A 14,598-nucleotide genomic window follows, 5' to 3' on the forward strand; every position below is an offset into this window, starting at 1 on the left:
TGGAAGACGAATTTACCCACTTCTTCTATAATTTGTGGATTTTTTAAATTTTAGTAGTAATTTTTTTGTGGTAGGGAATGGTGGGGAAGTAAGGGAGCATTTTGGACACGGAGGTAAATAATTGTTTTCTAATGTCGTCATAAAATGGACAGTTAGAGATGAAATGAATTTCGTCTTCCACTGCATTTGAGGAGCAATATTTACAATTTCTCTCCGACACAGGTAGTTTCATATATCGCCCTTTTTTATTATATAATGGACAAAATGATAAATTTCAAATTTGTCATTTTCTTCTCAAACGTAGGATTTCAAAGTGAGGTGTCAATGCTTCCATTGTGGTAAGACATTGGTTCCTTATCGCTCTTTGTCACTAGCTTCTTCGAGTTGCTGAGACGTCTGCCAACCAGGCATACGAGCGCGGACACGACGACGACCAAGGCGACGACAACGCCCACCAACGCGTACTGGGTCGCCTGGATCTGCTGCAGTAACTCATCAACTCCGCCAGAGGACACTTCAGTACCGTGGCTGTCGTTAGTCGGCGGTTCGGCTGCAGGTTTCTCCGTGGCAGCCGCCCTGTGGCTGTGGGATCCGTGTGTAGTCAGCGCCGGGATGACTTGGCTCCAGAAGAACCTTTGAAAAGAAAAAGAACACACTAGACATGCGGGGTCGCGGAACGACAGAGCGTTTGGCTCGGAACAAGAGGTCTCGAGTTCGAATCCTGCCATGCCGCCGATCTTGTGCTCTTGACAACGGCACTTTACACGAATTTCCTCACTTTACTCAGGTGAAAATAAGTATGTCTGTTCATGCGTTTATCTGCGTTGGTGGTGGCATAAACTAAGTTAGAAAAACTTAGGCATGACTTGAAATAAATGTTGGAACTAGAAAGGTAACATTTGCAAAGCAAATGCATAATGTTTACCTTCGCATATTTCTGCTCCGTTAATTCTTACTCCAACACATTCATATATATGGTCAGACAGGAGTATAAATCCCTCCTGATATATATAAAATTGCAACATTATATAACATAACAAATAATATAAGGCCAACACCAGTTACCATGGTGAGAGTCGGTCTTCTTCAGGTCATTGACCAGGTCAGGGGTCACTGTTTGGAGCAGAAGAGGAAACGTAGCAAAAATAATATGTTTTCCTTCGGTAAACATAATAATAAATAAAACAAAAAAACTACCTTTGTCTAGGATACAAGTCGGATGTAACACTGCTGGCTGACATGCCGCCAAGTTGCAGGTACTGACGACCGAGTTCGTCGTAGGCTGGCCAGGTCACTGGCAGGGTGTCAGGACGGTTTGGGTCTCTGGAGAAAGTGAAAAAGTTGACTTACAGACATCCAATGCGGTATGGCGGCAATATTCTGGATTAAGAAAACTGTCTCATATTCATATCTACTGCTATGTCTCAGCTCATCTTCGTTATTATTTCACACTTACCCATAAATAGCTAGAAACATGCTGAGCAAAACAAGCAACCGTTTTCTGTTAATTAGCGCTTCTGTTGCATTTTTTGCCTCACAAATATCAGTATGCTATGGCACAGATTCAAATTAATGCATTAAAAGAATGACCAGAAAAGTGACTTTGAAAATCCAGCTTTGCTGCCCTGAAATTGCATTGAATGCCTCAAAAATGAAATGTTCTTAATTCGGCGCTTCCTTGTCATAAACACACAAAGAATGGATAGCAGAGAACGCCAACCTCATTCCTGGCAAACTTACCCAGTCTTCATGAAATTCGAGAAGTAGACCATCATCCGGGTACTGATCTCCAGCTCCTCTGACGTCACGGTCTTTCCGTTGACCTCTGGCCCGAACAGGAAGTACTTCTCGTCCCCGTGCGCCGCCTGGATGTAGGACGGTCTGGTGGAGAACGACGGCCGCGGGGCGAACTGGGAAATATATGCATTTTGCACTCACGTGACTATGACGTCATTCACTGCCCGCCATCTTGGTCGGTTGACTTTTTATGAAAAAAAAACTCTCCAAACTATTGAATCCCCTTTACCCTCGACGTCTCTCTGCATATCTAGACTATGAGAATTTTTTTCTTTAATTTATCATTTGCATGCTATAAAGGACCAGCCGCCATCTTTGATCTGCAAACTCAACCAACATGGCGGGAGTGAATACTATTATTATATAGCCTGGGTACCATCCTACTTGTATGCCGGGGCTCCCACACTCGCTTCCCTAACAACGCGGGCGACGGTGACTACTAGAACAATCAAATAGCTCATGCAACCTATACACCCCTATTCAATACCGACAGCGCAGCTTTACTCACGTAGTAGAAGTAGGTTCCGCTGTGGAGGCGTGAGTAGGTCTCGGCGTCCAGAATAGGCGGGACGGCGAAGCGCCAGTCTCCGTAGAACCTGGCAGCGCGCTCGGCGTGAGACGTGCCGTGGTTCCCGTGCCCGTCCGAACAGTACTCGCTAACGACGGCCTGGGTCACCTAGGAGTGAGGAAAGTTGAAATGAAAGAAATAATGATGAATCGCTTAATATGCAATTTTAACCAACACATCGGGTAGCAGCAAGTGTCAAATTAGTTTACAAATGGTTAATTGGTAAGGTACACGCACACACACTCTCTCTCCCTCTCTCTTTCTCCCTCTCTTTCTCCCTCTCCCTTTCTCCCTCTCTTTCTCCCTCTCCCTTTCTCCCTTTCCCCCTCCCTTTCTCTCTCTTTCTCTTTCTCTCTCTTTCCCTCATGTTCACCTGTGCTGCATTCTCCTCATAAATCCTCAGTTTGTCCGCGGCCGCGGCTTCGCAGTCCGCATGTGTGTGGATGGAGTTCAGCGTAGAGGTGCCCAACACCGACCCCTCGCTGCTGACGATACCCAACATGTAGTCACGCCGCTCGAAGTTTCCTTCCTGGAGCAACTCTCGGGGCGTCTTGGGCGCGAAGACGCTGTCTACGGTCGGTACAAACCTGAAACACGAGGACAATGGACCTTTCCTGATCGAACACGTCGAACCCCTCTGTTCTATTTCGAACACCCTGGACAAAATTAGCGCGGGAAACCAGGGGAAATAGAACAGGGGGCGGGGCTTATGGTGTTCGACCGGAAAGGTCCATAGAAGGGGGTAAGATACTAACGTGGCGTCATCTGGCCTTGGTGCTGAAAAGGTAATCACTGCGTTGGTCAACGTCGATCAAAGTCTCGCCTGTCCACGTGAATACTTGCCAGGTTTGGCGAAACGAATTTGAGCAACACAACCATCGTAATGATAACATTTCTACTAATTTAACATGCAGCTTTTTTTGCGAAAAGTGTCTATCTGGTCTATAGGCAGATCCTGACTGTCCATCACAATATTAGCAGATAAACCAATGATAGCGTGGCAATTAGCAGTTTGACCAATGACACGGTGGCTATATGTTCGGCAAATATTTGCATTTTTATGTTTTTAACATGCATTTCTAAGTTTTTTAAGTGGGGCTATAGCTTGTATGGTATGGCATGACGAATTGTAAACGCAGCATGGCATCCTCTAAATCTAATGTCTATACTATAATAGCATTACGCACTACGGGTTTGGAATACCTACTTGTAAAGAGAATCCGGCGGGGCCGAAACGTCCCTGGATCTTGAAGCAGAGTAGAGCTCGTTCACATCCTTACTGCGCATGCACTCTACCATGGCGGTTGTGTCGCTGGTGTCGCAGCCCACAGCTGCGCCTAAAGCCTTGGCGGTGTCCTGTAGTGAGAAACTCGTGCATGTGCATGCATATCGACATGTGAATGCTATTCTATTCTATTGGTAAAGCCATGGAGGTAAAAAAAAATCACAAAGCGAACAAAACAATTCCCAGTTTCTATTGCCCGTCATATCTACGGTCACAGCATTTTCCATTAGGCTAGGATTTATTACCTGTACGCTCACAGTCATAAATTACAACCAAAGCCAAGGAGCTATTTTAAAAAGGAGTTGCCGCAACATTAGTCTCCTTCGCAGTCTTGTTGGGCGTCGGCGTTATTTTTGAGCGCGAAACCTTCTCTCCGTGGCAAAAACTCCTCGCCTCCATCAAATCGTCCCTCGCGGCCGCATATTACTCGCGTCGCTCAGAGAAAAAATAACGCCGACGCCCAACAAGACTGCGAAGGAGGCTACCGTAACATAACAACAAGTCTAAAGCTCTATGTATCGATAGAGTTGTCAGTTTTTTTGTCTACGCCACAGGGGTGGAGCCTATAGTACCTTGTTTCTTGTTGTTGCTGTTGGTAGGCTGCCGTGGCAAATGAATGTATTGACCTGATTTCAAAGTCTAAAATGTTAGAAGCAGCTTAAGTACAGTACCTTAAGTCAGTTACGTCATACCTGTGGCTTGACGGTCAAGGTGCCCATCGATGTGGGTCCCTCACTGCCACTGATGGCCCGGCGGAAGAGTCCATTATTGATGGGGGAGAGAACGTGCATCCCTACAGCCTGGCCAGCGGCCGATCTGTGGTTTGTGGCAAATGATCGCCTGTTTATATAATATTCATCTGGAATAGACTCACGAAGTATGCGAAAATATTACATACTACAGTACTGGACATAATTGTTCAAAGCTGCTAGAGAGAGCAGGAAGGCAGACGCTAGGAGCAGACGAAAGGGACTTGTAGAGAAGAGCACCACACGGGAGTACTGCTGCCTGTTCTGCGGCAGAGCCTGCCGGGCCAGAATCGGCTGTACCAGCCACGAGACGAGAGGCGCTGCCCAGGCAGACCACCCAGAGAGCGACTGAAGCTGTAGATCGTCTGGCAAGACGACAAGGGCCCAAAGCAGTACTGGACATACATATCAGGGTAAAATGTTTTCTCAATTTCTTTCACTCTCAAATTGGAGAAACCTTATCTGTACCTGCCATATATGGTCACCAGGTCCGGATTTCCACCAAATGCCCGGATGTTGTCCTTGACCCACGCCATGGCAAAGCGCTTTAGACAAAACAAAATAAAACAAAATGCAAATAATATATGACCATTCAATTAGTTGCTAATGTCAATAGCGGTCTAGTTTCTATAAAGAATACAGGCAGCACGAATGAAGTAGAATGTGACATTTTCAAATAATCCTTTTTTTTTTCAAAATTTAGATCTACTTATATATTACCTGAATTTTGATTTTTTTTGTACAGCATGTAGTCTTCCTATTACAGTATCCCAATGTCTTTGACAGTACCAAGGACGAAGGCAGAAAGTAAGCTAAGGGGGGGGGCATAGAAAAGAAAAGAGTAGTTATGGTGACCGCTTCAAGAGACAGGTTTGGAGACAGCTGCCCATCCCCACTTCTACCTTGTCTCCCAAAGACTTAGTACCAACGAAACGACCAGGAAAAAGTCAAGGGACTAGGTACGTAGGTAGTTATATTACCTGGTCCATCAGCCCGTAGTTCCCGGGTGCGGCCTGGTCCCCCGTGCTGAGGAAACCGAACACGTTCAGACGGTAGTTGATAGCCACAACTATCACGTTTCCCGTCACGGCCAGGGGCGTCGGGTCAGGGTAGCCAGAACTCTTCGACTGGAAAATATGTGAACAGCAAGTAACTGTAGTTGATAGTCAGTAGATAGTAAGTAACTGTAGTTGATAGTTAGTTAGTAGATAGTAGATAGTAAGTTGAACAGTAGTTGATGGCCACAACTATCACGTTCCCCGTCACGGCCAGGGGCGTCGGGTCTGGATAGCCAGAACTCTTCGACTGGGAAAGATGTGAACAGCAAGTAACTGTAGTTGATAGTCAGTAGATAGTTAGTAGATAGTAAGTATCTGTAGTAGATAGTTAGTAGATAGTAAGTAACTGTAGTAGATAGTTAGTAGATAGTAAGTAACGGTAGTAGATAGTTAGTAGATAGTTGAACAGTAGTTGATGGCTACAAAAATCACGTTCCCCGTCACGGCCAGCGGCGTCGGGTCTGGATAGCCAGAGCTTTTCGACTGGCAAAGGTAAGATGTGAACGGTAACGGTAACTTCTGCTAGGGATACATACACGTATAGCTAGGGTCACATTTCCAAGCCGGGGCCCTGCCTGGCTGTTCACGGGGCTGAAGAGTATGGCTTTCATAACAATAATACTACAAAGTGAATATACATAACATAAAGCGAACGACTATTTTGCAGTTGTCATCGTAGCTTAACTCAGGGCATAGGCGGACCAGAAGGGCATAATATGAGACTGCTAAGCACAAACAACACACCACCCTCCAGTGAGTTAGGCATGTAAACTTTTGCAGTTCACTCACTCGTTTTGAGAAAAAAAACTATGCATACTTATGCCTGCCTAAATGCTTATAGCGCAACGCAAACCTATTGGTCGAAAACACAAGCATTTTAGCAACGGCCAGTGCCTGGTTGATTTTGCTTACGTACTTGGAAGCCGCCGCCGTGGATGTAGACCATGACGGCCAGCCCTCCCTCCTGGTGCTGACCCTGTGGTGCGTACACGTTCAGGTACAGGCAGTCCTCGCAGCACGCGTCGCCTTTCTGCGGGCACTCGGGCGGGGTGCGCGTAGCGTCCCGTACACCGTCCCACCCGGGGTGCGGCTGGGGGTCCCGAAACCTTAGTGGAGAAAGGGTTGAAAGTTAGGTTAAGTGATCTCCAAGCAGATCTTAGGGTGGCAAAAATACAGTATCAAATTGGCCAGGCAGTATCCATTGGCCAGAGAGGGTCGATGCGCGACCCAAGCAACACGCGTCGCCCTTCTGCGGGCACTCGGGCGGGGTCTGCGTCGCGTCCCGTACACCGTCCCACCCGGGGTGCGGCTCGGGGTCACGGAACCTGGGTGAGGAAAATGGGACAGCGAAAATAAATTGCCGATAGGAAGAAAATGTTATCTGTATACATCTGTATAGCCGGTATAACCGCCTTTCGGCGTAACACACCAGCTTCGCAGGCACGCGGCGCGGCGGCAGCTGGCTATATTACACCGATCGACTTGTTACACCTAACCCTTGAACTTCTAGCTCTAGACTTTGTTTAAAGCTATCTGTTGACAATGCCCCTACTGTACTTGGTGACAGTGAGTTCCACTCTGCAATAGTTCTAGGAAAGAATGAATTCTTGAACACCTCAATCCTTGGTTGATAACTCTGGTACTTGAAGGCATGGCTATTTCTTGTTCTCTTCTGGGCTGGTATTAGGTACTTAGTAGTTGGGACATCCACCAGTTTATTAGTCATTTTGTACATCATGCATAGTCTGGACATCTTTCTTCTGTCTTCCAGTTATGAAAAGGCAGCATGTCTCTGTCCGCTAATTCACAGTGGAAACCTAGATGGTTGAAAGTTTAGTTAAAGCCCTCCCGCAATCGTTAGCGTGGCCGCATATGGTGGCGCCCATGGCCATCTCCGTTTTGTAGCCCTGGGCCACACAATTTTTTTTATGTTTTTTTATTTATTCCAACATGAAATCACCAGACGTGGTGACGACACACTCAAGTTTCTTCAACTTATATTAATGCCGCCACCAACACAGGGGACAAATACATTACAGGACAATACTCATTTACACCTGAGCTAAGTGAGGAAAGCCGTGTAAAGTGCCTTTCCCAAGGGCACAAGATCGATGGCATGTCAGGACTCGAACCCGGGACTCTTAGTTCCGAGTCGCGCACTCTGCCGCTACGCCACACGACCCCACGATTGTGCACAACTGTGCAATCACTACAGCAGGGGGCTAGTCCACTGGTATTGGTGTGTGTTTAACTCCCATGCTCTTTCTCAAACGCTGAGTGCTAAGCTAAAATGGCGTCGCGTCCCGTACACCGTCCCACCCCGAAACCTTGATAGGAACAAAATAATCTTATGGAAAGGCACATCACAGCGGAACTAGACTACTACAAATCTAGAAAAAAAAGATAACAACAAATCCGCATGAACAATCCGCCAAAGGTTGTACATGACAAACTTATACAGTATAATGGATGAAACTCGATCTAATCCACGTCTGTTCCCAGTGTGTTGCCTAACATGATGATATAATAAAAGTTACTAGTATAACCATAGAGATAGAAAATTGTATATACAACGAACCTCAGCGGGCCAACAGGCGGGGCAGCGTAAGGGATCCCCCGAAACACCGACACGCCCGTCCCCTGGTAGGTCGTGGTGAGACCGCTGACGGTCCCGGAGGTAGTCTGTACCTGCACACCTTCAAGGAGAGCAGGAAACAGGAGGAATATCGTCACGAAAACGGTGACCAGTCCCGCCATTTCTTGTCTGCAGTTCCCTGTGTTAGATATCTATTGAAGCAAAGGCCCTTGTGTACTTGTATATTATTCTCTCTGTGTCTGTCAATCAGTCAGTCTCAAAAGACTTAACTGTGCAACCACAAAATGGTACGGTTCCAATTGTGTTTACAGATCACTATGTACACGGTATAATCAAAGGTCAGGCTTATAATAGCTTGATCCTTAGATATGGGTTTTAGCGTTAGCATACAGCATGTCGACGGAAAAGTGTTCTGTCAGCGTCTTTGTTTGAGGTAAGTTTGATCAAAGGGCAATGTATACAGTGTGTATGTATGTACGTAAAGCAAGCATACCCTTTGAACTATGGACGAGTCCATATACTTTTCAACTTGTTCTGCCCAGTTCTAGACAAAAAGACTACAGAACACCTGTCCAGTGCTTAACTTTGGGTGTATGGGGTCGCTACAACCAGAAACAAAACCCCATAAACATACATTGTCTCTTTGTAACCACTAACCCTGGGTATACTATTTTTGTTTTCTTAGGCCAGTTAGATATACGTCAACATGTTGTTTGAAATGGTCCCCTATTTTGTTTGATATCTCGACATATGTCTTTTCCGTCTGAAACAGCCTTAAGGACGAAAACGTCCAGGTACTGTTTAGTAGGCAAAGGGAAACGATGACGTCGTGTGTTTACAGGCAAAGACCGAATGTTGACCTTCGGAAAATACACAGACGCAGTGTGTGCATAGTTGACGTACATGTACTGCTAGTGTTTTTAACTATGGCGAGAATCTTTCAAGCTTTTCTTCTTTTCGGCCTTCTGTCGGTGATGGTCGGCAGTTGTCGTGCTGATGTCGTGAAGGTGACGACCTCGGGGCTTATTCGTGGGTTTGTAAACTCTCATAACGGAGTGGATGTGGAGACATACCTCGGTGTACCCTACGCCACGCCCCCCGTTGGTGCCTTGCGGCTCCGTAACCCTGTGGTACCCCACCCGACGTGGGACGGAATCCGGAATGCCACGGCAACCGGACCGGATTGTCCGGACGCGCGGCATTCCGTCTGGGACGAGGACTGCCTCCACGCGAACGTCTACGTCCCCCGGAAAACTCCGGACGACATTCTCCCCGTCATGGTGTACATCCACGGGGGAGGGTTCCAACACAAGGCAGTTTCATTTAGTGTTTTTCTCTTATTTTAACTCATACCAATTATTATAATCATAATCATTATTGCACTGTATTTATAACTTACATTACCTTACTTAATTGTCATTAATTTATACCGTACATTATTTGATTATCCTTATTGCATTATTTCCATTTTCTATTGTATTATTTCCATTTATTGATTATATTTAATTTTGTATAGTTTAGAGGAGGAGGGCCTTGTATAAGCATTCCATGCTTCTCCCCTCCTCCTGCACCTGTTTTATCCTTGTTTTGTACTACGTATTGTCTGTTTTGTTTATGTGCAAACTAATAAAATCAAATCAAATCAAGGCCACTACCGCAGACCCTACAGCCTTCGCTGCCACCGGTAACGTCATAGTCGTCGCCATCAACTACCGCACAAACGTTTTCGGGTTCTTCAGCACGGGTGACGAAGCCGCTCGGGGGAACTTCGGTCTCATGGACCAGCGGGCCGCGATCGTGTGGACGAAAGAAAACATCGCAGCGTTCGGAGGCAACCCGCACGCCATCACAATCTACGGGCGGTCCGCGGGCGGAGAGTCGGTGGGATTCCAGCAGTTGTCCCCGCTGAACAACGGTCTGTACCTGCGGGCCATCTCATGCAGCGCCGTGGCTCTTACGCCGGGAATCCTCACCAAACGCCCTTCGGAAACCTCGACGCATCTCGTCAACCTCTTGAACTGCACGGCGGATGACAAGCTTCAAGAGGTTAATAATATGTTATATGTATCATGTGTATTATGTATGTGATTGTAAACCCTGCATCAATTCAGCAGTGTGTGGGGTCGTGTGGCGCAGCTCGACTCGGAACCAAGAGGTCCCGGGTTCGAGTCCTGACATGCCACCGATCTTGTGCCCTTGGGAAAGGCACTTTACTCGACTTTCCTCACTTAACTCAAGTGAAAATGAGTATTGTTCTGTCCTGTATTTGTACTCTGCGTTGGTGGCGGCATAAAATAAGATGATATAACTTGAGTATGCCGTCGCCATGTTTGGTCATGAAATTTGGAATATATAAAAAAAATTCAGCAGTATTAAAGGCTGCAATTGCACGGGTAATGTTTGACCAATAAACCATTTATTGTTATTATATTATTACAGGTAGAATGCCTGCGCAGTGTCAACGCCGAGGATCTCCTAACGTACGCCTTACAAACCCCGCCGGCGTCGGACTCCATCTACACGTGGCTGCCCGTGGTGGACGGCACCTTCCTCACAGACACTCCGGAGAACTTACTCCGCTCCGGAGCACTGAAGAACCGCGACTACCTCGTGGGCAACGTCAATAGGTATGTCACTGTAGCTGCTATACTTCTTGGTTTGATTTATTCGTGTTACTTATATTAGCTTCTTTATTAGTTTATTTTGCTATAATTTTGTTTTTAATTGTATAATGGTTACTTATTTATTTACTATTTGTTGATATTTTCTCTTCATTTGCCTTGATTTTCATTTAAGTATTTCAGATAATCAGTTTAATTGTGATTGTTTTGTTGTGTTTAAGGAGAAGGGCTTGTACAAGCCTTTAAGGCTTCTTCGTCTCCTGCACAGTGTTTTTACTTACTTACTTCACATTGTATCTTTTTTTTTGTGCGAAATAAATAAATGAAAATAAATAAAACAGCGAGGGATCCGTATCCGGAACTGCAGTCTACCGTGCCGTCACGTCGGTGGATGCCTTCGTCACCACGGCTCGGTCTAAACTCTCCACAACATTTCCGGACAATTTAGAAAACGTCGTCGAGGCCACCAAGTACGCATACTGTTACGATGTCGACAATAACGTTAATCCTAACCTCCCAGCTCGGTACGTGGATTTCTACGGAGAGTGGCGCTTCGTGGCCTCCACCGTCCTCACGGCAGACATTTATGCCAAGCTTGGACACAACACGTACTACTTCTACTTCACGCATCGCCCGTCCTACTCCGCTAGGGACGATTTCATTGGCTGTGCTCATGGAGAGGAGAAGTTCTTCCTCTTCGGCCTGACTCGTGACGTCACTGATGACGAAATGGAACTGAGCACGAATATGATGACGTACTTCGCAAACTTCGTTCGATCTGGGTACGTGTTTCCAGATGTCTGTTCTTCATCATATTCTGAGCTGTACTTTTACGGGGATTATACACTTCACTTGCACAAAGTGTAATATTTTCGACATGTTTATCTCTTGTACAGGTAGAGTTTATGATTGATTCACACCATATCGTCTATATTTTGTTATTTTAGCCATCCATTTTGTATTTTCTATGAATTGCTGTTCCTGTGTTTCTTTCTAATTACCTGTTTGTTTATCATTGTTCTTGAGACTTCTGTAAGCATTTTGCTTTTGCCCAATCCTCATTTAACAGAACGGAGGGGCTTTTCCTACTTTTTCCTACGTTGTACATACATTTTACTTCTATCTATGACCTACCTACACGTTGTTGTCACATCTTCATCCTCTTGTTTTCATAGAGACCCGAACTACCCAGATCCGGTACCGGTTGAGTGGCCCCGCTACAACTCCACCAACCGACCATATTTGGAGCTTGGCGTCAACATGACGTCAGGAAACGTCCAGACCGACCTGCTGTCGTCACAAATGTTCTTCTGGAACAGAGTCATTCCGTCCATCAACGCAGCAGGCGTCACACCGGAAGTGGTGGTGGAACAAACGACGCCATTGGCTCCTCTTCGTACTACGTCATCTCCGAAAGGAACCGAAGATGGTCAGTCGGGCACGAACTTTGCCGAAGTGCTCCGAAGCACGCAGGCTGTGATGTACACCGTGTTGGGAATCGCGATTTCTCTGCTGTTGCTGCTGATCATCTTAGCATTTGTTTACCAACACGGTCTCAGGAAGGTAAACAAACGTATTAAGAAAACAATGGACCATAATGCAATGTCATAATCAAAATCGTAAGTCTGTTGTGTGACACAATGTACGAAATATTAATTTTCAATCCGAGCAAGTTATTACTAAAAGAAGAAGTGAGTCAAACTGCTATCGTCCTTTGTTAGTTATATACTGTACACCTTATCATTCTTCACCGCACATGTCATCAAGTTTTAATTTAGATAAGTGCGAATATGACATCGGCCGCCAGATGTCTCTTTTGCCATACAAAGTCATCTATTGTGATTACGTTCATATTAACGTTTGTGAAAAATAAAAAGAGGGCATTAGAATTTCAAGTTCTTAATTGGGGATGGGGGAGGGAACTCGAACAAGTCTTGAGGGTTTTATTACATCTCCAGCACATTCATTCTGTTTAGGTTATATTCTGTTTTATTCAATGCATTTCATTACATTCTGTATTCCATTTCTAATGTGCGTGTGCAAATAAAATAAAGTTTAACATAAACATGGCGGTAGATCATGCTCATAGGTGAATAGAATGATTTTAGAGGAATATAATATCTTTCTATATTACTTATCTGTTGTATTATACTTTCATGAAATTTGTATCGGCCCTTCGGCGTAACACCAGCTTCGCAGGCACGTTTCTGAACAACCGTCACATCTGCACATCCTGCTGCAACCATTGTTTAAAGCTATCAAGTGAGGATGTCGCTACTCCACTTCTTGATAACGAATTCCACTCTACGATGGTTCTATTCTGTTCTAATAGGCGCGTGTATTGTTAGAACACTGGCGTGAAGGTAGTCAAAAGGTGTGAAAGTGTGTCGAGTGGGCCATTAAATCACTTGGCTGCGAAAATCACATGCAATTTGGACATCCTTTCAAATTGTGATTCTAAGAAAAAGTCCTTTCTGGGTCAGGTTAAGAGGGTTTTGGTAAGAAGAACACTCGTCAGCGGTAACAAGCGCAGCTCCCTTCATTTTTCTTTCAAAAAAACTTGAAAGTTGCCTACCGTTATACGATATTCGATATTAGGAAACAACCGTCAAAAGTGCAAACGGTTACAAAGACGATTCTCAAAATTAAACTGCAAACGATTTGGAAAAGATAAAAATAAGGTAGCATGTCCAGATAGCGAGATATCAAAACTGGAATTTCCACTGCAGTACCAAGGGAAGCTAGTAGTACTGGGGGGGGGGGGGCAAAATCTCATCATTTCCAATCACACCCTACCACTAGCCTGAAATCCATCCGTGAACGCTGTGTCTCCGCTCTGTTCTGTGAAGGCAGAGTGGAGAAACGGAGCGAAGACACAGCGTTTACGGATGGATTCCAGGCCACCAACGCACCAAGTATAAAACCAATCCATCCAGCCGTTCTTGAATTCCTGTTGACTTACAGACAGACAAGCGCAACTGCAAATGACATTTCATGAATGTACGTTTAACGTCGACGTCCCCAAAAAGTGTTAACTACATCATACCCAACCTCATTCAAACACACTTTGGCCCAAGCTAAAGTTTTTCCTGGGTGCATGTCATATTTTGAATGAATCAAGAAAAAAACGCAGACGAACAAATTAACAGAAAAGAGGACCATATCATCCTATTCTTAAAAAGATGATACTAAATATGCACACTATACAATGCGGTTGACTAGCCGTCAAATGGTCCCTAGCTAGTGCGTGTACATCTAGGAGAATAAAAAGATCCGAAATAAACAAAAATCAATCTCCTTGAGATACTAGTATTTTCTAATGAAAGCCTCTCCAAGGCTAGCTCCTTAGTGGTTTATCCCTATCCCGACACTTTTAGGGTCCGCCACCGTTAGAATTTTCAAGGCCAAATGCAGGAACCACCTCTCATCCGATCACTAACTTTTGAACAATTTTTAACCTATCAGACTTTCCAACCGTTCCATCTTTGCTCTTCTCTTTTGACTATGGAGATTCTTATGATTACTATATTAATTTGATGATGATGTGTCTTCGATATTGTATAATGCACTGTTATGTTTTGCTATTTGATATTCGTAACTTGTTGTTAGGTCCTGTATATTGTATTGACTTGTCCTGTGTTGTGTTGTGTTGTGTTGTGTTGTGATGTGATGTGATGTGATGTGTTGTGTTGTGTTGTGTTGTGTTGTGTTGTGTTGTCGTGTGTTGTGTTGTGTTGTGTTGTGTTGTCTTGTGTTGTGTTGTGTTGTGTTGTGTTGTGTTGTCTTGTGTTGTGTTGTGTTGTGTTGTGTTGTGTTGTGTTGTGATGTGATGTGATGTGTTGTGTTGTGTTGTGTTGTGTTGTCGTGTGTTGTGTTGTGTTGTGTTGTGTTGTGTTGTGTTGTGTTGTGTTGTATGTACCAGTG

The 14,598-nt window shown here is 45.0% G+C and overlaps 3 protein-coding genes across 3 annotated transcripts; 1 reads left to right on the forward strand and 2 right to left on the reverse strand.

Moving 5' to 3' along the window:
* Positions 1 to 238: 238 nt before the first annotated feature.
* On the reverse strand, positions 239 to 4,458 carry LOC109462873 (acetylcholinesterase-like). The gene is made up of 7 exons (XM_019759511.1): positions 4,343 to 4,458; positions 3,573 to 3,721; positions 2,739 to 2,952; positions 2,306 to 2,473; positions 1,741 to 1,910; positions 1,198 to 1,323; positions 239 to 633 (listed from the first exon to the last, which is right to left on the reverse strand). Exons 1-7 carry the CDS (start codon positions 4,439 to 4,441, stop codon positions 309 to 311), a joined length of 1,251 nt encoding a protein of 416 aa, XP_019615070.1. The 5' UTR covers positions 4,442 to 4,458; the 3' UTR covers positions 239 to 308.
* Positions 4,459 to 4,857: 399 nt separating this feature from the next.
* LOC109462678 (acetylcholinesterase-like) lies at positions 4,858 to 8,214 on the reverse strand. The gene is made up of 6 exons (XM_019759239.1): positions 8,036 to 8,214; positions 6,696 to 6,782; positions 6,374 to 6,563; positions 5,654 to 5,704; positions 5,380 to 5,526; positions 4,858 to 4,944 (listed from the first exon to the last, which is right to left on the reverse strand). Exons 1-6 carry the CDS (start codon positions 8,212 to 8,214, stop codon positions 4,858 to 4,860), a joined length of 741 nt encoding a protein of 246 aa, XP_019614798.1.
* Positions 8,215 to 9,027: 813 nt separating this feature from the next.
* LOC109462866 (carboxylesterase 5A-like) lies at positions 9,028 to 12,351 on the forward strand. Its single transcript, XM_019759503.1, has 5 exons — positions 9,028 to 9,366; positions 9,701 to 10,099; positions 10,493 to 10,680; positions 11,016 to 11,456; positions 11,850 to 12,351. The coding sequence occupies exons 1-5, from the start codon at positions 9,028 to 9,030 to the stop codon at positions 12,283 to 12,285; spliced, it is 1,803 nt and encodes a 600-aa protein (XP_019615062.1). The 3' UTR covers positions 12,286 to 12,351.
* The last annotated feature ends 2,247 nt before the right edge of the window (positions 12,352 to 14,598 follow it).

Source organism: Branchiostoma belcheri, unplaced genomic scaffold (assembly GCF_001625305.1).
Source record: "Branchiostoma belcheri isolate BF01 breed outbred unplaced genomic scaffold, Haploidv18h27 scaffold12, whole genome shotgun sequence".
Taxonomy (NCBI): Eukaryota; Metazoa; Chordata; class Leptocardii; order Amphioxiformes; family Branchiostomatidae; genus Branchiostoma; species Branchiostoma belcheri.

Bases quoted from the DNA above. Each gene is read 5' to 3' on its own strand.
- LOC109462873 (XM_019759511.1), bottom strand. From the start codon at position 4,441: ATGCACGTTCTCTCCCCCATCAATAATGGACTCTTCCGCCGGGCCATC. The intron at 3,722-4,342 runs GTATGACGTAAC...TTCTCACTACAG, and splicing joins CCTTGACCGTCAAGCCACAG to GACACCGCCAAGGCTTTAGG. The intron at 1,324-1,740 runs GTAAGTTTGCCA...CACTTTCTCCAG, and splicing joins TCGAATTTCATGAAGACTGG to AGACCCAAACCGTCCTGACA.
- LOC109462678 (XM_019759239.1), bottom strand. From the start codon at position 8,214: ATGGCGGGACTGGTCACCGTTTTCGTGACGATATTCCTCCTGTTTCCT. The intron at 6,564-6,695 runs GTGTTGCTTGGG...TTCTCCACTAAG, and splicing joins TGCCCGCAGAAGGGCGACGC to GTTTCGGGACCCCCAGCCGC. The intron at 5,705-6,373 runs GTACGTAAGCAA...CATCTTTCCCAG, and splicing joins TCCACGGCGGCGGCTTCCAA to TCGAAGAGTTCTGGCTATCC.
- LOC109462866 (XM_019759503.1), top strand. From the start codon at position 9,028: ATGGTCGGCAGTTGTCGTGCTGATGTCGTGAAGGTGACGACCTCGGGG. The intron at 9,367-9,700 runs GCAGTTTCATTT...AATCAAATCAAG, and splicing joins GGGGAGGGTTCCAACACAAG to GCCACTACCGCAGACCCTAC. The intron at 10,100-10,492 runs GTTAATAATATG...ATATTATTACAG, and splicing joins CGGATGACAAGCTTCAAGAG to GTAGAATGCCTGCGCAGTGT.